At 32.5% G+C, this 22,457-nt stretch overlaps 1 protein-coding gene across 1 annotated transcript; it reads right to left on the bottom strand.

Annotated features, from left to right (window-relative positions):
• Positions 1-1,664: 1,664 nt before the first annotated feature.
• On the bottom strand, positions 1,665-17,547 carry VGlut (Vesicular glutamate transporter). The gene is made up of 8 exons (XM_065499394.1): positions 17,516-17,547; positions 10,643-10,967; positions 5,803-6,039; positions 5,284-5,477; positions 4,767-5,226; positions 4,523-4,708; positions 2,037-2,252; positions 1,665-1,952 (listed from the first exon to the last, which is right to left on the bottom strand). The coding sequence occupies exons 1-8, from the start codon at positions 17,545-17,547 to the stop codon at positions 1,668-1,670; spliced, it is 1,935 nt and encodes a 644-aa protein (XP_065355466.1). The 3' UTR covers positions 1,665-1,667.
• Between the last annotated feature and the right edge of the window lie 4,910 nt (positions 17,548-22,457).

Here is a 22,457-nt window from a genome sequence, read left to right as displayed (position 1 = left end):
TACTTCAATAGTGATGAGACTAGTTACTAGTGGCTTGTCTAGGAGCTGGGAATTAACCTATAGTTAACATAAGAGCAGTCATTTAACCAGTCCCAAATATTTACTTGATAACTAGGAGGAGTAAAGTAGGTTTAACCCTCATTAGATGACTTTGAGTCGGTCTCTTTTCTAATGAACTTCGTGTGAATTGTTTTAAACATACTTATCCCGTAAAATATTAAAATAAGACATTTCAATGAATGAATGTAGTTATGTGTAACAATATTGAGTGATCTGTCACAGAATGTCTAAAAGTTGTCAATTTCATTCTCCTATGTCGATGCCATCTTAACCCTTTGCTGACATTCGAGTTCTGTACATGTAAGTAGCCGATTGCGTTCGGTTCATGGTAGATCGGGATGCTGATGACTGCCTATGGACAGCTGACACACCAAAAAGAGTCATGATATCCATAGATGTCATGAGAATTTTGAAACTGTAATAACTTATAAGAATATAAAAATATTTGATAAGGTTTTCAGGCATTGAAGGCCTTTAACCAGATTCATGATTTTCAAGGACATTTAAAACTCCGCCAATTCATTTCTCTAGAACATGATTATCGATTTTTAATTGAGAATTTCCTGATACAACAGAAAATTATAAACATTTATGACCTGTAATTTGATCTTGAATGAAAATCAAACCCCTCAATTTAGTAATTTGAAGTCGATTAAAAGTGGATTCCTCTGTAACTGGTACGTATCCAGGTTAACCATTTGGGGGTGTAGGAGATAATGTAAAATTTATTTTACATGTTTCTTGTTTTCCTTTTTTATATTAAAACCTTTCGATTTTGGGGAGGAGATTTCCTTTTTTCACCACCCTAGATCCATGCCTGCTCTATATCGTTCAACTTGGAACAAGTTTAAGATACAGAAATCAAATTGTATATTGACACGAATTGTATATTGAAGTTAACGTATTCGAAATCTTTGGCTTAGAAAGCGTGCGAATGAATTCTTTTCAAATCGAGCAATAAATCCTTTTCAGGAATTTTTAAGAATATTTGATATTGAATAGTTTAAATAAGCTGTGAAGCCCCTAAATGTTTTTCTTTTAAAATTTTCCCTTTAACTTTTAAAACAATATTTTTTTTCTTTTAAGTAAAATATGTAAATAAATTTATCTAAATTCAGTTAAATATATTTCATTTTCACAATAAATATTAACAGGAATACGTTGGTTTGTTAATTTTCCAAATAATATGCATTAAGTTGTATGTCGTATGTCGTATATGTATGAAGAAGTGTTATAGGTTGGCGGTTTTAAGGAATATATAGTTTTTTTTTATATTTTTAATATTATGAATTTTCGTACTTTGGTTTCGTTTTTAATGTGTTTTATTTAGCATTTCATATTTTTGTTCAAATTATAATTTCTTTTAGTTAATATTCATTTAATTTTGGAATTTCTCTATAATATTTATAATATTGATTGCTTTTTGTATGTTAGATGTGTGGTGAGTGTTTCTTTTTATAATTTTTAATTATAGTATGACTGAGTTTTTAATATTGTTTGTATTATTATGCTGGCTTTCAAAAATTGTTTTATAAATTTCTTCTTAACTCTTACCTTAAATGTTGTTGTCGTTATTATTATTATTATTTATTTTAATGATGATTTTTCTATTGTTGCTGCTGATATTGAGGATATTGTTGTTCATATGTTGGCAATTGTCCCAGTTGTGGTGCCGTTGCCGGTAGCTGTTGTGCTGTTGTATAGTCATAGCCTTGATAATTGTCTGTTATATTGGCATCAGGTTGCATGCTTTCCTCGCTAATGGTTGTTGTTGCTAGAGAACCCACACCGGCCATGGCAAATGGATTATTGGCCACGTGACCTGTCGCACCATAATTAATGGTGTTTGGTTGTTGCATTTGACTTTGTTCGGTGTACTGTGGTGGTTCACCCTTTTTTTGTATAAGAAATGGTTTTTTTTTTTGTTTATAATAATTGTTATATAAATGCTTTTTAATGTGTTTTGTGAAACTTACAAATGATGTTTCCTTAATATAACCGGCTGCAACTGCTGCTCCCTGAGTAGGATCTTCAGTTATAGCGCCCATTGGTGGTGACCAGACTTGTTTCTCCTCTGTGGGTGGCTCCGCCCAAGGTTGTAATTCGCCCGAGGCAAATAGGCCATAGAAAGTACAGCCACATAAATGAACACAAGCGGCCAAGGTGAAGACAGTTGTCCAGCAACCTTCGGGCTGTAATAGAGGACATATCAGAATTTTTTTTGTTAAGAAATTCTTACTTTTTGTTTTTAGATATTAAAATTGAATTAAATTAAGCTCATTTAAGTTTCTTTTGCTAAAGGAATGAATTACAAAATCATTTTTGAATCATTACACATTGAACTTTTGTCAGGTCCGAAGGACCACAATTATTTCCGAAGTCTAAGTTTGCATGAAAGTGAAAGATTTTCCAAAATGGAAGGATCAATGTTGAAAACCAAAATCACTATAAGTTACACGATTGAGCCGCGCATCCAAATTATTATCAAAATATGTGTTCATTAGTGCAACGTCATTATGCTCATCTTTTTCGGCGACGATCTTTTTCGGATTACTATGTTAACAAACTAAATTGGCAGTTATGGCAGAAGGCATCCACAAAAATTTACTGTTTAGTGAGGATTTTGGGCCGGGGGAATCATTGGTCCACACTTCTTTATAAATGACCTTCGTAAGGCCTCCGCCGTCAACGATAAGCCCTACCAATCCAAATGATATGGACGTGGCAGATACAGCAAGACGGCGCAGATACAGCAATTCAGCATGACCCATTTAAAAAAAGGTCATGCGATTTGACCCAGCTAAACTTTTTCTTGAGTGCTTTACTGATGGCGAAGTTCTAAGCCAATAAGCCACAATCACAGTCGACATAACTAAGTCCATCGCTGATATAATTGAAAATTGGATATTTTGGTCATCGTGCGAAGCATTGGCGCACATTTGAGCGATGTTGTAAATGGGCCTTTCAAATAAATCGTACTTCGCACGCAGCATGTTTTAGAATATCAGCCTGTAGTGATCTGGAAGTCTTCGAGAAATGCATTGACTAAGTGTGATACATCCTCGTAAAGATAACAAATTCCGTCTAGGATTTAGGGCAAGTTCATATTCCCAAGCTCATTTAAAACAATTACTTAGACAGCTCAGAATAATGTCTTTTCTCTCCATTTTTATCTGAATATCGACATGGTTGATCCTGTCGGTAAAATTGATCTCGTTGTTTTTCAAAATTGTTGATTATACATTATGCAGTTTCCTCCAATTTATTTACTCCCGTGCTGCCCATATTCATGTCCTTTATAGTGGGAAGGAATTTGAGTTTGAAAATCTAAACAGGATCTAGTAAGATTGTTATCGATTTTGATCAGAACAAAGGGATGTTAGGAAATTGTTTCACTTCCTTGGGAAATTTAATAGAAAGCCTTATATTTTATAGTGGGAAGACTAATTTGCAATCCATCATTACCATCGACATGAAGCCCAAGTGATTTAAGAACTGGATTTGAGGTCAAGTTCTATAAAAGTTTTAAATGCTCTGTCAACAAGCCTCAAAAATTACACAAACCACAAATTGTTGAAATTCAAACTGATTTATAAGAATCGGTTTACATCAAACTAAATATATTCGATGAAATTATAACTGAAGTGAAAGTATAAATAGGTCTTAATCGGATTAATCGTCGTGGATAATGGCTTCTTGATTTAGTGTCACTTGCTTATTAAGCTTTAGTCTCCTGATGATTGAAAAGAGTTGACAATTCATCAGAGAATTTAACTACTTCGGTTAAAGGAAATCAATTAACTTTAATCTGTTGGGTACTGTTGAACTTAATATCCAAAATGGAAGAAGTTTCTTGATGTTAGTTCATTAAACTGTCACAAAGAACCTTAAATGTTTCATTTGCCCTCCTTGGCCCTGTTAACAACTATCCTTTATATAAATTGTTAGAACTAAAATCAGTCCCCATTCGCGGGAAAGCAATCATGAGAATAGCTCTGTATCAAGTCCCTTTTCACTTGGGTTATTAACATACATATACGGTTTCCACAACTGTCAACTGGCCGCCTAGATCGGAGAGATACCGTTGGCATTATTGGAAAGAGTGATATAATTTGACCACATATAGCGTAGTCGCAGCCAACATTTGAATGGCTTTTTCAAGATCATCTGACATCCGGAAGGCTCCTTGGTTACCTGTCATTGCCCTCATAGCTTCTCATGGATATTTCAAACACCATGATAAAGAGAATTTAGCACCATACAGAGAAAATGGTCTGTAAGATACGGAAACTTGTTTACATCAAGCTATGAACAATTTTAATGACATTTGGACTGTGATGCAATATTTAGTACAGTTCTAATAAGCGTGTCATTGTCTTACTTAGTTCATACTTACATTGCAGCAATACTCTGATCTGTAAACTTTAAACTTTTCAAACTCAATAACACCAATTATACTCACATCTTTTTGTATAAGACCATCCAAGGCATAGGGTACAATAATGCCAGCCAACGTACCAATACCATTCGAAAGACCCATTAGAATACTGGCATAACGAGGAGCTATATCTAAATGATTGACATTATAACCGGATATGGCAAAACCGGAAAAGGCAACACCACAAGTTAAAGCAAACATGGCACCGGTCTAAATTTAAGAAATAATATTAATTTCCAATAAATGGTAGCCAACCCAAAACACTCACCGCTGTATCCGAATGAGCAACAAACAGGAAAAATATTCCCTCCATGCCAAAGCCACCGCAGTTAAACAACTTTCTCACATTCGTTGTAGACATAATGCCATTTTTACGCAAATGATCCGCCAACATACCACCAAACGGTACAATTGTAGTCATTATCAAATGAGGCAAAGACCCCACAAATCCAGCTTCTTCGATTTTAAAATGGAATTTATGCTTGAGAAATGAAGACTGGAACAACACCAGTAAATAGAAATTCCAAGAACGACAAAAGTTTGCCACAATAATGGCATAAACCGGCATAGAACGAATCATAGCGGCCCAGGGTGTAGTTCTTAAATTTGGCATAGATGGCTGTACAGAGGTCTCACCCAGCGACTTTTCTATATACTTAAGTTCGGGTATACTAATGGCAGGATGTTTACGGGGATTTTCAAAACAAAGCCATAACCAAAAGACATACCTGGAATTTAAAATAAAATTTATAAAATTTAAAAAAAAATTATTAAGAACAACTCACCATATAATGCCAAATACACCATAAGCATAGAAGGGAGCCTGATAGCCAACAGAATCGGCTAATAGGCCTGATAAAGGTAGACCTACCACCACACCAGCATATGAGCCACTAAACGCCAGCGTAGCCAAACGAGAACGTTCCATAGGTGGAGCCCAAAAACGCCAGATACCATGACAGGCGGGATAAGTAACACCCTGGGATAAAAGGATTATTTTAAGGATTTTGTCAAAGGAAATAATAAAACATACATAGATTACATCATATTTAACAAAATCTTTTATAAAAGAAACAAAATTATAGCTAAATCCTAAATACTTTAAGAAAAGGAAATAAATACAAAAAACTCCTCGCAGACATATGAATAGATTTATAATCAAACCCAAAAAATAAAATACAATAACAAATCCTCCACGCATGATGTCATCTCACCAAAAAGAAAATAACTTAAAGAAGCTTTGATGTGCTTACAAATCAAAAGGATATAAAAAACAACTAAGAAAAATATCATATTACACTCACCTCGAATAATCCTTGTAACACACGAACACATATCACCACATCGCCCTCCATCAGTGTCATTGCAAATGGCACAAATAAATGCAGTGTTGCTGAACTGGCAATCGATAGACCAAATATTTTATTAGCTGGAAACTTGGAGGCAATGAAACCCCCTGGAATTTGTGTTACCAAATAACCCCAGAAAAATGACGAATCAACATGACTCTCTGTGGCCACTGTCCAATTCATAAAAGCCGTCTGCAAAACAAGATATTGGGGGGAGGTATAAAATTAAAATCATTTTATTCTTTTCAGCAAAAAAATTAAATAAAATAACTTATTGTATTCAATTATTTTCATATTCATTCTTAAGATTTATGCTCATGAATAGTGTCCATTATACAATATGAATATGATTTTCCAAAAAAAAGAGAAAGAACATAAATAGGAATGATGTTTATATTGGGTGTTGTTTGTTATTATGTTAAAAAGGCATAAGTCTGCTTGCTTCCGGTTTATTATGTTTGTCAAAGAAAATGCTAAATCAAGAAAGATTTGTCTAGTTTCTTTGTTTGAAATGGTATTATGTCTCATATTTTTAATATGAGATTTTATCCTTCACCGGATATGTGAAATATTTAGTTAATAGATGAAATATGACAGTATGTGTTTTTAAATGACTTAGATTTTGTATAAATGTTTAAGAATAGTTATATACTTTGGTTAAAGAATTCAGTATCATTTTGAAACAAAATATAAAATAACTAGAAATTTAATTTTTTTTAGAATTACCTCCAAAAAAATTGTCCATTCATACATATGAATCTACCAAATTATAAATAATTTCTAAAAATTTTTCCAACGTTAGTCATGGTCTTTCTCCATTATCCGCGACCTACATGGTGTCCCAAAATGTATCAAGCTATGACAATTGTCAGTTTCGCTTGTATACTCTTCAATAACGAGGAATACTAGCTTTCCTGAACATCAACTATGCAGTGAATAGTCTTTCGATTTTCGGTCAAAATTAATCTTAAGAGACAATAATAATTTTCTCATCGAATTGCCATATATGACACGAAATACTTGCTCTCCTGAACATCAACGTGGCAGTGAACGGAGTTTCGATCGATTCTCAGTTGAAATTGATAATGAGAAATTGATCTGATCGGATCGCGCAATAACGTGGAACATTTGCTCTACTGAACATAACCTATTAAATTAATCCTGAGAGACACGCTAATTTTTATACCCCTCACATTCGTGAGAAGGGTATACATACATAAATTTGGCATTCCGTTTGTAATTCCCACAATATAATTTTCCGACCCTATAAAGTACATATATATATTCTGGATCCTTATAGATAGCGGAGTCGATAAGGCCATGTCCGCTTGTCTGTCTGACCGTCTATTGAAATCAACTTTCCGAAGCCCCCAAATAACTTATATACACGATTCATACATCAATATCTCCGGAATTCTTCAGGCTCGGTTGCTATTTTATATCGAGAAAATCGGTCCACAAATGGCTGAGATATAAGGAAAAAAACAGGACAACCTCGATTTTTAACCTATATGTATCTGGATTACTATGTCATTGATATAGACAATATGGATATCTAATGATAGATATTTCAAAGACCTTTGCAACGACGTATATATACCATAGTAAGTTGGACCTACAATGGGTCAAAATTGGAAAAAATATTTTTAAACTCGATTTTTTTACCAAATTTTTTTTTTTCGTTAAACATAAAAAAAAAAATTAAAACAAGTAAGAGTGCTATATTCGGCAGTGCCGAATATTATATACCCTTCACCAAATTATACTTAAAAATTTTAAATATTTTTAGGTAAACAAAATTTAATTTTTGTTTTTTTAATTTTTTGGAAAAAAAATTTTTCGATTGTTATTTTAAATTTTAAATTTTTTTTTTTTAATTTTAAAATTCTTTTTTTTGTTTTTTAATTTTTTTTTTTGTGAAAATTTTGTGTCCATTTGTGGACCGATTTTGCTGATTTTAAATAGCAAACTTCTCGAAAGCATGTCTGACAGAATTATTGAAGATTTGGATTCCGAAGATATCTGGGGTCTTCAGAAAATTGATTTCAACAGACAGACGGACATGGCTTAATCGACTCCGCTATCTATAAGGATCCAGAATATATATACTTTTATACGGAAATGAAAAATGTAGAAATTACAAACGGAATGACAAACTTATATATACCCTTCTCACGAAGGTGAAGGGTATAAAAACAATTCGAAAATTTTTTTTTACAAAAATGAAAAAAACAACTTTGGAACAAACATTTTTTTGCTTACCTAAAAATATTTAAAATTTTTATTTTGAAGTATAATTTGGTGAGGGGTATATAAGATTCGGCACAGCCGAATATAGCTCTCTTACTTGTTTTCTTATCAGAAAGCCATACGATTTTCGGTTGAAATTGATCATAAGAAACGAATTCCTATTTGCTAGTTTATTATCGGAGCGCTGTACATCTCAATAAAGCACAATGTTAGCTCCTCTGAAAATCAACGATACAGTGAACGGTGTTTGATAGATTTTCTGTCGAAATTGATCATGAGAGACGAAGCCCATTATTTTTGTAGACATGGTGGTTAACATGGTTACTTTAGCTGACCGATGCAGAACCATGATCAAATTGTTATAATCGCAAATTGATGAATTGGGACTGTAGAACAGTAGTTTCAACAGGATACACAGCGTGACTTGTTTTGGTGACTAGCAGTGATAGACAATATTGCTTGATTTGACCGATTGAGACTTCTTTCATTGGGGTATTTTGAAGTTACTTTCAAAGAAAATACAAGGCAAGAGTACCAAAACTTATTGCCACAACGATTGAATATATATGATGTAACTAAAGCGATATTAACTTTAAAAAAGTAAAGGAAATGAACTTAAAGGTCCAAATAAACAATCATGAAATTAATTCACTTTAAAGATATATTGGGTGTATGACTTAAAAATGTGGGGTTTACTATAAATTAATTTTGTTCCAACAAAGCGTCATGTGTGGGAAGTTTTGTTTTACTTCTTTAATTTGAAAAAATGAAGCTGAAGCACACCGATTGCTCACTTATGGTTAATATGTTCCATGGGTTTCTACATGCGAGAGATGGTTTGTGGGGTTCAGAAGTGTTGATTTTGACACGTAAGACAAATATCGCTCAGGTCAGCTAAAACAGTTTGATGACCAAGAATTTGCGACATTACTTTATGAATATTGCTGTCAAACTAAACAAGAGTTTGCTAAATCATTGGGAGCTACTAAGAATTCATCCAATGCTAAAAAAAAAAAAAAATCATTTCGATCTGCGTTGACAAATGGATCCATGGATCCATTACGATTAGCCGAAGCGTAAGAGATCGTATATGAAGTCAGCCGAATCTACACCAAAACTAAATATCCATTGCTCTAAGGCAATTCTCTGTATTTAGTGGGAGCAAAAGGGACCTAACTATTATGAGCTGCTGAAATCTGACCAGACCATCATAGGGAACCTGTACCGAACTGATTCGTTTGAAGCGATCACTGGCCAAAAAACGCCCTGAATATGCGGTCAGACATAAAACCGTAATATTTCATTATGACAACGTTCGGCCACATGTTGCAATACCTGTTAAAAAGTATAAGTGAAATAAGTGGTTGGGGAGTTTTGTGTCACCCGCTTTATAATCCAGACCATGCCCCATCCGACTACTATTTGTTTCGATCGATGCCGAACGCTCTCTCTCGGATACGATTCACTTTGGAACAGAGTATTCGATATCGGCTTGATTCGTTCTTGGCATAAAAAGATGAGCAGTTCTTTCGGTTTGGTGTCCATATCATGCCAAGGTCATTGCCAACAATGGCCAATTATGTAGTACAAATATTTCAATATAAAAGCTTTAGTTGTAGATCATCCCGACTTTAAATAACCACAACTCAGGCATTTTCTATTCGATTTTCAAAAATATTTGTCTGTTTAAAATATACTACTCATATCTTTCAAACAAAACAAATCCGTTTGAAAAGAACATATTCATGATGCTTTGAAGTTGTAACTTTAAGAACTAAATATTAATGAAAAATATGCAAATATGTATTGTGTATTGAGTGCTTATTAAAATTTTAGCTTCAGCCCTGATAAATTATTAAAATTTTTAAACTTTTAGGAGTTCTTTTATAAAATGTTTCAATTTAAAGCAACAAAAAACTAAACGGAAACATAATGCATCCATTAGCAACAATAAAAACAGCCATTACAAGTAAAATAATTTTGTAGAAAAAAAAGAGAACAAAAGACCATGAAATCATAAAGCTTCACAGAAAAGAAAGAATATTCGAATAAAAAATATTTTTAAAAGGCTCCAATAAACAACAAATACAAAATACTTTTCAACAACAAAACAGGAAAGGAGTCGAAAAACATCCTGTTACCAAAACACCAAATACATGTATGTTTGTAAATATTTAAGTGTATGAGTGTTTGTTGCCAGTGACAAATAAGGCCTTTAAGGCAAATATTAACGAGCATAAATAGAATTATAAAAAACACCACAACTCCTCAACTCCACAACTTTATAGCGATAAATGATGCCAACATATTTGTAACTTTTAACTTTGTCAGAGGCAAAGTAATGTTTAATATTATAAAAATGAGAAAACGTGACTTGTTTCTTGTTCATTTTAAAATAAAATAATTGACAGGTTCTTTTCTGTGTAACAATCATATGTCATAAAATGAAATTAATCTATTTAATTACGATATAATGTTCAGTTCTAATGAATGTATGCATGTTAAGCTTAATATGATTTTAAAAGTTTAATGGTGGAATACTTACACCATTATGTTCTCCTTTCAATTTGGCGGCTGACATATTACAACGCATGCCAAACGCAATCATGAAGCCAATACATGCCATTGTGGCAATTGTATAACGCGCCGACATACAAGGACACTGAGCCTTGCAGTATTTATCAATTTTACGCAAAGGTGGTCTCTCAATTTCCTCAAACGATGCTGGTGAATCGGGTCTATCATCATCGTATGGTATACCGCCACCGGGACCATCACCCTCTCTTTCGGCACCCTCCATTTCCTCATAGCCACCCACACCGCCATGGTAGCCTTTGGAGATTTCGAAGGTTTCGAATTTTGGTTTAATGCTGAAACAAAGGAAAGAATAAAGAATTAATTTTAAGTTTAGGTTATGATATAATTTTAAAGCAAATAGCATAGAAACTTCAAGAACTTTCTCCAATATAGTTTGGTAAATAAAGTGTTCTGCCAATTAAGAACCAAGAAATATGTTCATTGCCATAAATAATCTTTTTAATTTAAGCACATCCATAAATTTAACATAAATAACAAATATTTTTCTTTGCTACTTTAACATGACTCCAATATTACTTTTGATAAATGTCAAATAGTTACTATTCCACTGCCATTTGTTATTGTCAATTGGTGGCGCCACAATATTTTGGCTGCCATAAAGTCTATAAAGATTTCTCTATTTTACGCAAAAAAAACTCAGCATAAACAACCATTTCAGGCGTCAGACTGACTGGCATTAAAGGATATCAGACACAAACAAAAAAAAACTTAGTATTTCCTTTAACACATTTCCCTTAATAAATAAAAAACAAAACTAGTCAAGATGCTGGCAATAAAAGCAGTGGCAATATAGATTTGTCTTCCAAAATAAAACAAGAGGAAATAAAATATTCGGCAGTGTCGAATCTTATATACCCTCCACCCACATAATACGGCCACTAATTGTTGTGCATTTTCTACACTAAACATTTCTGATCAACAATGAATATTTTTGGGAAAATTTCACACCCTAAGTCCGACCTTCTAGACCCTATCATTAAAAAGTTATTCTCGGAAGTGTGGTAGATATGGCCAATTATGAACTGATCGTACAACTGATTGAGTTTGGTTTGGAGTTCAACAATCTACATAACGACTGCAGAAGTAGTTAAAATGAAGAGGATGATGAGACCATTTTTCAATGCCTTTATCAGGAGCAGAAATTGGCTAATCAAGCCAGACATGGTATTTTCCACGGAGTGACCTAATATGCGTCAATTGGCCGATTCATAACATTCTCCTATCTTCTTCTGACCTCCTTCCTCTTCACTTCTTCTAATTCTTGGGCCAATATAACTGTCCCCTTCCCTTTTCATTTCACTACATCCCTCTTTTTCTATCTTTTAGGATGAGTCCATTTTTCATCTTCTTTGTCATTGTCCGCCATTAGGAGATCTACGCTCAATGTTTCTTCAACATCGTTCCTTAAACAGTCTTTCGGATCTTTCAGTCATGAAGTTAGAGTGCATCAATGCCTTTGTCAGGAGTAGCAATTGGCTAATCAAGCCAGACATCGGAATTCCCACGGAGAGACCTAATATCCGTCAATTGACTGATGCATAACATTCTCCTCTCTTCTTCTGGCCACCTTCCTCTTCACTTCTTCTATTTCTTGGACCAATCTAACTGTTCCCTTCCCTTTTCAATTATCTATATCCCTCTTTTTGTATCTTTTAGGATGAGACCATTTTTCATCTTCTTTGTCATTGTCCGCCATTAGGAGATGTCTATCCGTACTTCTTGTTTTATCTTTTCTTTTAGGTAGCTCAAAGGGACCTATTGCTTGGATCCAAGTGAGCTGCTCTCTTTCCTGTCTCCACCATGCGGTTGTCTGTTAACCTAACCTACTTAATGACCGCCAGTATGGCTTTCGTAAAGGACGCTCTACGGGAGATTTGCTAGCCTTCCTTTCGGAAAAATGGTGTCGTTCCATTCACCGTTTTGGCGAAAGTAAAGTGGCGGCTCTAGATATTTCCAAGGCGTTAGATAGAGTGTGGTATGGTGCACTTTTATCAAAACTCATTGCTTTTGGTGTCGGTATTAACTTCTTTTGATTTATATCCAGCTTTCTCAGAGATCGCACTATGCGAGTTCAAGATAAATTCAGGGGTACCACAAGGCTCCGTTCTTTCTCCTACTCTATTCCTTATTTTTCTAAACGACCTTCTACTCTATCTATTCTTTTGCAGATGACAGCAACATTTGCCATTCATATTCACATTCATTCAGACCAAGCCTGTGAATGAATGATTATTCATTCATTCACAGGCTTTTGTTGACACAAAAACGAATGACAGATCATGTCGCTTCATCTGTATTTATGGATGGTGTAAATATTGTGGAATCAGACGCTCTAGATGTTCTGGGCATGAGAATAGAATGTGATGTCGGCTGGTCTAAACACATTTTTCAAGTGTCAAAAGAAGCATTCGAGTGTCTCGGTTTTCTGAAACGGTGTAAGAATTACTTCACTCCATCTGATCTCCTCACTATTTACACGACCTGTATCCAACCGAAAATGGAATATCATGGATGGACCGGTTCTTCATCACGTACAGGAGAGGGCGTAGGTGATTATTGGTGACTGTAGGATATCCAACTCTTTCCTTCTACTTTTCTCTCTCCCATAGTTCCAACACAATGCTTTACATGAGGAGGAATGCTGGTGTCTCGGTTTTCTGAAACGGTGTATTACATCACTCCACCTAATCTCCACACTGTTTACACCACCTATATCCGAAAATGCAATACAACTCCCATTTATGGACCGTTTCTTCAAAGACTATTTTGGAGCTTCTCGACCACGTACTGGAGAGGGTGTAGGTGATTTTTGGTGACTGTGGGGTATCCAACTCTACTGATTCGCAGCGTTTCACTGTTCTATCGGCACTACTCCCACTTTCCTCCCAATTTTCTCCCTCCCATTGTTCCAACACAATAATTTGCGTGGGGAGGAGTGCTGGTCTGTGTAAATTTTTGTTTCGAAATCGATATTTATAAAATAATTATGTTGATTAATGTGTTTTTCGAAAGTGGACCTTCTATGGGAGTTATGACTACTTATGGGCCGATCTTCATAAAATTTGATGCAACGATTGTATTTTCTCTGGGTATATTTTTTGGAAATTTTCATCCCTGTAAGCCTTCCCCTCTAGGCCCTATCGTCCTCTCCTCTAAACAGACGGACGGACATAGGTAAATCGACTTAGAATTTAATCTAGTTAGAATATTTCGATATGTTACAAATGGAATGACCAACTAAATATACCCCCATCTTTTTTGGTGGTGGGCAACAAAATGAGGCCACATAAATAGTAAAATTACAAGATGAGCATGACCATAAAATAAACAACTCGAAAATGTTTGTTAAAAATCCACAAAAACATCCTTTAATAGGCTTTACTTAACAAGGACTCATAGACACTGCAAGGGGGAGGCTATTTAAGGACACTATGCCAAACATTTTGTTTTGTTAGTTCTAGTAGTAGTCTACTAATATTTAATATTAAGTTGTTTGTGAATCTCTTTAAACAAGAAAATTTAATGGTTAGATAGCAGAAGGGAGACTTTCATTCTTGAATTTTACAGATTTTTTTTATCTTTTATAAATATACATATAAAAGTATTTAGTTGTTGTTGGCAACTGCAAACACACAAAAGAATATTTTGTTTAGCATTATTAAGTTTTCATTTATGATTTTCTATGTCTTGCTACCCATAATGGTCAATTATGTTTTCAATTCTATTCAAAATATATTTTTCTGTAAAGCAATGTTTTTTGATTTTTGATGAAGCCTTTTAATTGTTTTGTTAAATGCTCTATTATGTTTTACTTTTAGCTTTTTTTGATGTTATGACAACGTTATGTTTTGTTCAAAAATAATTGATTTCTATTTTGTTTTTATGCTAGGTATACACGTTACGATAAGTCGTACGATAAATCGTATAAGTATGAAATTAGTAACGTGTATCATGTTGTCGTACTAACGAAGTATGAAAATCAAAAATTTTTGATTTTTGTGATATTTTTATTACTTGTCATTCTTTTCAAAGGAAATAGTACGATTTGTAGTAACGTCTATCACAAAATCGTACTTCAACTCATACTACGATTAGTACGAAAAATAGTATCGTGTATAAAATAAAATTAAGTAGTTAATTTTCCTCTTTTGAATGATTGAATTTTGAAAAAGTTTTCCCCATGCTATGTACAAAATTTCACATTTATATTGTGTTTCAATCGGCTCAGTAGTTCCGGAGTTATAATAACAAATTGAAGCAAAAAATTAATTTTTTACTTGAAAATATCAAATTTTTTTGTTTTAAAAAAATCATAAAAAATCGAAAACGGCAGAAATTATTTAGATTTATTACTTTATCGCAAAGCCATATATAATAGCAACAAAATGAGATATATAAATATCGATTTATTATTTTCGAATTTATTCACAATTAAGTGAATTCGCTCATTTTCACAAAATGTTACTTTTTTGATTGATAATCATAAAATTAAGTAGTTAATGTTCTTCTTTCGATTGATTAAATTTTGAAAACATTTTCCCCATGCTATGTACAAATTTTCACATCGACATTGTGTTTCAATCGGCTCAGTAGTTTCGGAATTATAATAACAAATTGAAGCCAAAAATATATTTTTTATGAGAAAATAGCTATTTTTTTTGTTTTAAAAAAATCAGGAAAAATCGAAAACTGCAGAAATTGTTCAGGTTTATTACTTTATCAGAAAGCCACATGTAATAGGATCAATATGAGATATCGATCATCAATTGATTCGTTTCCAATTTATTCACAATTAAGTGAATTCGCTCATTTTCACAAAATTTTACTTTTTTGTTTGATAATCATAAAATTTAATTATTAGTGTTCTTCTTTCGATTGATTAAATTTTGAAAACATTTTCCCCATGCTATGTACAATATTTCACGTATATATTGTGTTTCAATCGGCTCAGTAGTTTCGGAGTTATATAACAAATTGAAGCAAAATATTTATTTTTTATGAGAAAATAGTAAATTTTTTTGTTTTAAAAAATCATGAAAAATCGAAAACCGTAGAAATTAATCAGGTTTATTGCTTTATCGCAAAACCACATGTATTAGCAACAAAATGAGATATCGATCATAAAAATCAATGGATTCTTTTCGAATTTATTCACAATTAAGTGAATTCGCTCATTTTCACAAAATTTTACTTTTTTGTTTGAAAATCATAAAATTGAGTTGTTAGAGTTCTTCTTTCGATTGATTAAATTTTGAAAAAATTTTCCCCATGCTATGTACAAATTTTCACATCGACATTGTGTTTCAATCGGCTCAGTAGTTTCGGAATTATAATAACAAATTGAAGCCAAAAATATATTTTTTATGTGAAAATAGCTATTTTTTTGTTTAAAAAAAAAATCATGAAAAATCGAAAACGTCAAAAATGATTTTGATTTATTACTTTATCGCAAAGCCACATGTAATAGGAACAAAATGAGATATCGATCATAAAAATCAATTGATTCACAATTAAGTGAATTCGCTCATTTTCACAAAATTTTACTTTTTTGTTTGATAATCATAAAATTGAATTGTTAATGTTCTTCTTTCGATTGATTACATTTTGAAAACACTTTCCCCATGCTATGTACAAATTTTTCCGTGTGTTTCAATCCGCTCAGTAGTTTCGGAGTTATAATAATATAAATTGGAGCAAAAAATATATTTTTTACATGAAAATAGCGTTTTTTTTGTTTTAAAAAAATCATGAAAAATCGAAAACGGCAGAAATTATTTAGATTTATTACTTGATCGGAAAGCCACACGTAATAGAAACAAAATGAGATATCGATCATAACAATTATTTTCGAATTTATTCACAATTAAGTGAATTCGCTCATTTTCACAAAATTGTATACAAAACACATGTAAAACGTCCATTGTTCTTTGGCCTGTAGAAATATGTTGTGGCTTATCGCCAAAATATTGGAAACAAATTAGTTTTCCCCAAAAGTTTCAGAATTCAAATCCAGTTACTGCTAAACAATAAATTTGTTTTCCTATATGTATTTCGTATTCAAGTGGTCTGAGATACTACGTCAATATCCTGCAAATTGTTTATACTCTTATATCTCTATAGAACTAAATATAATTATAAGAATTACGCTGTGTGTAATTTTTTGAGTCATGGAAATATAACCATATACGGACACCCCTACGTGATAAAAGACCAAAAAAAAGACCCGTGTCTCCCAGTTTCGCCCAAAGTCAATCACTTTTTTATGGGCCCCAAAGATTTGGACCATAAATGTAATTTTTGCAAAAATCGCAAAAAACTTAAAAAAAAATTTTTAAGTTTTTTAAATTTTTTCCCAGGTTCAGGACCATAGGTAGCAAACTGTTAAAAATTCAAGGAAACAATCAACTACAAAAATGTACGTCAATATAAATTAGTAAGAAAAAACTAATAGGGCCCTTACACAATACCATCATTATTGAGCAATGAAGTGATTGTGCAATTAAGCTTGAAGCACACATTACTCCAGCATGCTGGTACAAAATTAATTTTTTACAAAAATTGTGTGGAAAAGTTTGTAATGAATAATGATAAACAAAAACGAAAAATGATCAAAAAAACGTGTTTGCATGAAGAAATGGTTAGAAAACAAAGGAGAACTAGGAAACACTAAACTTCTAAAAGAAGATGGTACATTTTTCTTCTCTGGAACATTCCTGATTTTCCAAAATTGGAGTTTATCGTAATACCACAACGAAGACTCCAAAACATCATCTGTTCCTGCAGTATTCGAAAAACGTTGATTTTTTTTTACCATTCTTACTCTTGGCCCACCTCTTTCAATTGTTCTACCATTTTATTGTAGCATTGGTTTTTTAATTCATAGGCAAGGCATTGTTTTATAAACTTCGAAAAATTCTCCCCAAAATATTTTTTTCTTTAGCATTCATATTTATTTTTATTTTTTGATGTTTATGTCTTGACGATTTAAATTTTATGATCTAATTTTAAACACACAATTCAATCATGCTGGTTCAATCAAAAAAATATCAAACTACTTTTGATAAGGCACCAGCAGCTGGTACAATCACACCACAAGCTCATACATGATCAATCAGCTGGCACAATCACTTGATTGCACAATCATGATGGTGTTGTGTATGGGCCCTATAAAGGAATTAAGTGTTTTGGGCCATAAACTATTAAATTATTATAAACTAATGCATACTTCTAGGCAGCTTTAAAAAACAATTTATTTCTGAATTTATTTCGATTTTTCTTTGCGGTTTTGATCTTGATGATGAAGTTTTTTTGATTTTATATATTTACAAATTTTTTTTGTGTTGCACTGTTTTATTTAAAGGCAGCGTTTTTGTAAAAACTGAAAAAATTTACCTTTCCCCTTGAAAATGCATTTCCAAACTTCAGAGCCGTTGCGCCACCATTTAACGTTAGCCTATACGACGGTCAAAATTCGCAATTTCATTTCATGGGAGCCCTCTAATATACACTGATTGTCACATTTTCTAAAACTCTTGCTTGTTGCTTGTATATCTATCTCTACAGTTTCCTTCCCAGTATTACACACTTTTAGCAATAACCCACAATACCCCAAGGATCTCACTAACACAAAATTACACAAATATTTTCACACTAATAAACCATAATCATTGATATCGTTTTACCTAAACTTCTCTGGTCTGCAGTGAAACAACCCTCCTTTCCATCCCCCTTCCCTTGTTTTACAAACATTCCTCTAATCTCTACACGCTTGTTTAATACTCTAGTTTCAGCAACAACCGAAATAAAATCCTTAAGGATTTGTTGAAATAAATAAACGAATAAAACAACAACACTTGTTTATTGCAAAACAACTTACTAGGAGTAGTTAGGTATGTATTTGCTACTGGTAAAAGGTAAAATGAAAACAGACGTGTTCAATTGAAATAAAATTCGATTTTATTAAGTGCTCTGACTTGCCATGGAGTCAGGGCAGACGATTGTGTAACAATCAAGGAAATTTATGGAAAAGAAGGGTGGGTTGGTTGGTTTTCTCTAAATGTACATATTGATAGTTGATTGAATCATTTTATTTTATCTCCGAATTGCAGAGATTTTTATAGAAATTTTTCTGTTGGCTTGTTTTTGTCAATGTTCTTGGGGTTTTCGTTTATATTTTTTGTCATGTTTAAAAGGTTTTTAGGTTAATGACATTAAATTGATGTGTGTTTATATGTGTTTTAACATTTTATCAAGATTTCACCGCATAAAAGATTAAATAAAACTAAATGACAATTGTTGAAAAATGAACTGAAAGATTAATGGAAGGTGGCCAGGAAAAACTGGAAAACATTAAGGAAATTGATACATTTAGAGTGTTTTTTAATGGAAAGGGGTAGAGAATTTTTCATAGAAAAGCTTTTTAAATACTGCTAAAGTTGAAATTTTAAACTTTTCTAATTCAAATCCTTATCCATCAGTAGAAATTTCTACTTATCAGCAGTGTTGATAACACGCTGTAATATTGTTTATACGTATTTCAGCATTAACTGTGAAGCAGCTTTAAAAGTTCTTGGCGATCATCGTGGAAATAGAACATTCGAGTTTTACCCGTTAGATTATTCATGAGACTTCTAGAAGATGGCGCTGAGTATATAAATAGAAACAGCGAGTTGTGAGTGAGACACTAAATCGTCAATGCCGTAATAAAGAAATCTTTTAATTTTGTTTTCTCATTTTTAGAATTTAATTAATTATGTCCTTTGTTTTTTGTTAAATTAAGTTAATAAAAGTATACAAATAAAATACTATAAAAATGTTAAAATTTTTTTAAATTTTTGTTTCAGATTTTAGGCCACTAATGAAATATTTGGAAAAGTTTCCAATGTTTTGTGAACCACTGTATATATTGAAATCGACGTCGGATATTAGTTTAGACACAATATTCCAACAAGATCGGTCAAGAAGTCTCTGAGTTAGAGGAGGTCAAAATTGGACATTTTGGTCAAGGAGGTGTGTTTTATCATCCATGTAACTTATTACTTATTGTTTGTAGTAAAATTTGTCCCAAATAGTTTAGATAGCTATTTCTTCAATCTTTCGTAAAATTTGTTGTTTTTTTGTTTGCTGCATAGCTTCAATAATTTAGTGGGCAAATTATTTTCACAAGTTTCACTATAGGCTAGTGTATATCCTGTTGTGATACCTTGTTTCTATCGCACCATCTGCACACTATTTCTTAACCGATGACGTTCTTCCGCCATCCTGTTATTTCTAATGGAGGTGTGAACCTTTCTTACATCACTATTAGAGGGACAGGTTTTGTCAATAACTATTTGTTCCCACATGCTGGACCATGATATGTTCAGTTGTCTCCACTCCTATCTCGTTTTTAATGCTTCTACGGAAGTTATTGTATTTCTTCACAGCCCTTGAGAGTGGGCACCTAGAGGCCAGTTAACGGTAATTTCCGCTATATGGTTTCTTAGTAGGAACCAAGGCAGATTTAAAGCAAGTAGTGTTCTCTACATATCTTTCTTTGGCAATGAGATGAAGTTCGTGTGAATTCAGTAGAGATCAATTCGATCAAATTTAGGATGAAGCAGCTCTATATTTTCCCATGATCAATTTTCTTTATGATATACACATTCAATAGGGATCAAATTTGTATTAGATGTGACTCGATATCCCTAAAAGTTTTAAAAACTTATACCGCTACTACCGTAATATGGTAACCTAAGAAACAATCTCAAATTCAGCTGATATGAATATGAACGATCTCTGACCTTTTCATGTGATCTAGATCCGTCAGTGAATATTTATATGACGTTGTCCGAAAGATAAAGGCTATTAAGTATTATAGTGAGATGAAGATAGAAAACTAATCTAAAGTAAAATCCATAATGTCCTTTAAATACCCTATTTTTGAAAGAAAAGAACAAGGAGTTAACCAATTTAAAGAAAACTTGTTTAAAGACCTAATAAAATTATTGTTGTTTTGAATGAATAAAGTTGTATTTTTTTATACCCTTCACCTTCGTGAGAAGGGTATATATAAGTTTGTCATTCCGTTTGTAATTTCTACATTTTTCATTTCCGACCCTATAAAGTACATATATTCTGGATCCTTATAGATAGCGGAGTCGATTAAGCCATGTCCATCTGTCTGTCCGTCTGTCTGTCTATCTGTCTGTTGAAATCAATTTTCTGAAGACCCCAGATATCTTCGGGATCCAAATCTTCAATAATGCTTTCGAGAAGTTTGATATTTAGAATCAGCAAAATCGGTTCATAAATAACGGAGATATGAGCAAAAAACCCGGACAACCTCGATTTTTGACCTATTTTTGATCTATATCTGGATTACTAAGTCATAAATATAGCCAATGTATTCTTGCAAATTATAAAATATTTTTTTACAGAGTGTGTGTTAAAAGAAAGTTACTATTTAAATTGTTGTGTTAATTTAAATAAATAATGAGTTGTTACAATTTTTGAACTACTGACCGCTTCTTTATTTGCAATTAAAAGAATACGGTTTATTTAAAGAAAATAAACCACCCTTTTAAAAGGTAAAAACGTAACATTATTTAAATAAAAGCCTTTGAATTATGATAAAGAATTAGATGTTGGGAGTGGATTTATGATATTTTTCAATTCAAAATTTATAGAAATGCAAATGACTAAAATATGTATAGCCTTCTTAATATTTGATACTATTAATATTCTAAATAAAAACTATCCATAAGTTACACAAAAATTGTTACTTATACTTAACATCCCCAAAAATTTAAATGTCACATTTATTTAGTTATTTTTACAAACTAAGTTACCATAAAAAGTCCTTACAAAATAACTTAACTTGGCGGCAAAGTTATAATAAACTCCGGCGTCTAAGACACAGTCTCGCCATTTATTTAAGCCCTAAAACGCGACCATATTTTTTTTCCATGTATAAGGAAAAAATTATCCACAACAAAAAACTCTTTGAAGGAAATTTATGAAATACAATAAAAACTTCAACAGCCAGCCATCCAGCATACTGAAGTGTAAAACGATGACAATATAAAAATACCAAAATAAGTATGGAAAAAAGAAAGTTGTAAAAATTATTGGCATGTTTAAGATGTCATTATGAATGTGGCACGAGTATGAGAATTTTATACAGACTACAACTTTCACTATCTATTACAAAGAGGAGACTTTGTAAAAATAAATTCATCGATATGTGTTTGTAAAGGAAAAAATATAAAATAAATTCCTCAAACATGACATCGAACTTTATGGGATTCTTTTAATTTTTCAAAACAGAGATTTAAAGGTATTTATTAAGATCCTTTAAAGGGAGCTTTTAAACAAGTTAGAAAATGATTTATTCAGATAAAATAAGGTAAAATCTTATTATCGGTAAAAATTTTGGTAAACCATATTGTTTTATTCGGATTTAATCGGTTTTTTTTCAAATAAATTTCCAAAATAAAGTTCTAAATGCAGCAATCACAGATGACAACTAGATAGGCAACTGAGAGCCAAACATCTAGGGCTGTTGTTATCAATGTCATTAATGAGAATGTTTTGTCATGTTTTTGTTATTGTATCACACATATGGGCAATTCCATATCATCGTATGTGACATTTGTACGTCTATATAGTGGAAAACATTTTGCAAAAAATAAGAGTATCTTAAAAACAGAGACCGAAAATAACGGGTTCACTTTCATTTCAATGGTAAATTCCCATTCGCAGCCATTTAAAAATAATTTTTT

This window comes from Calliphora vicina, chromosome 2, assembly GCF_958450345.1.
Source record: "Calliphora vicina chromosome 2, idCalVici1.1, whole genome shotgun sequence".
In the NCBI taxonomy this organism is placed as follows: Eukaryota; Metazoa; Arthropoda; class Insecta; order Diptera; family Calliphoridae; genus Calliphora; species Calliphora vicina.
This window is presented reverse-complemented; position numbering and strand designations above follow the sequence as displayed.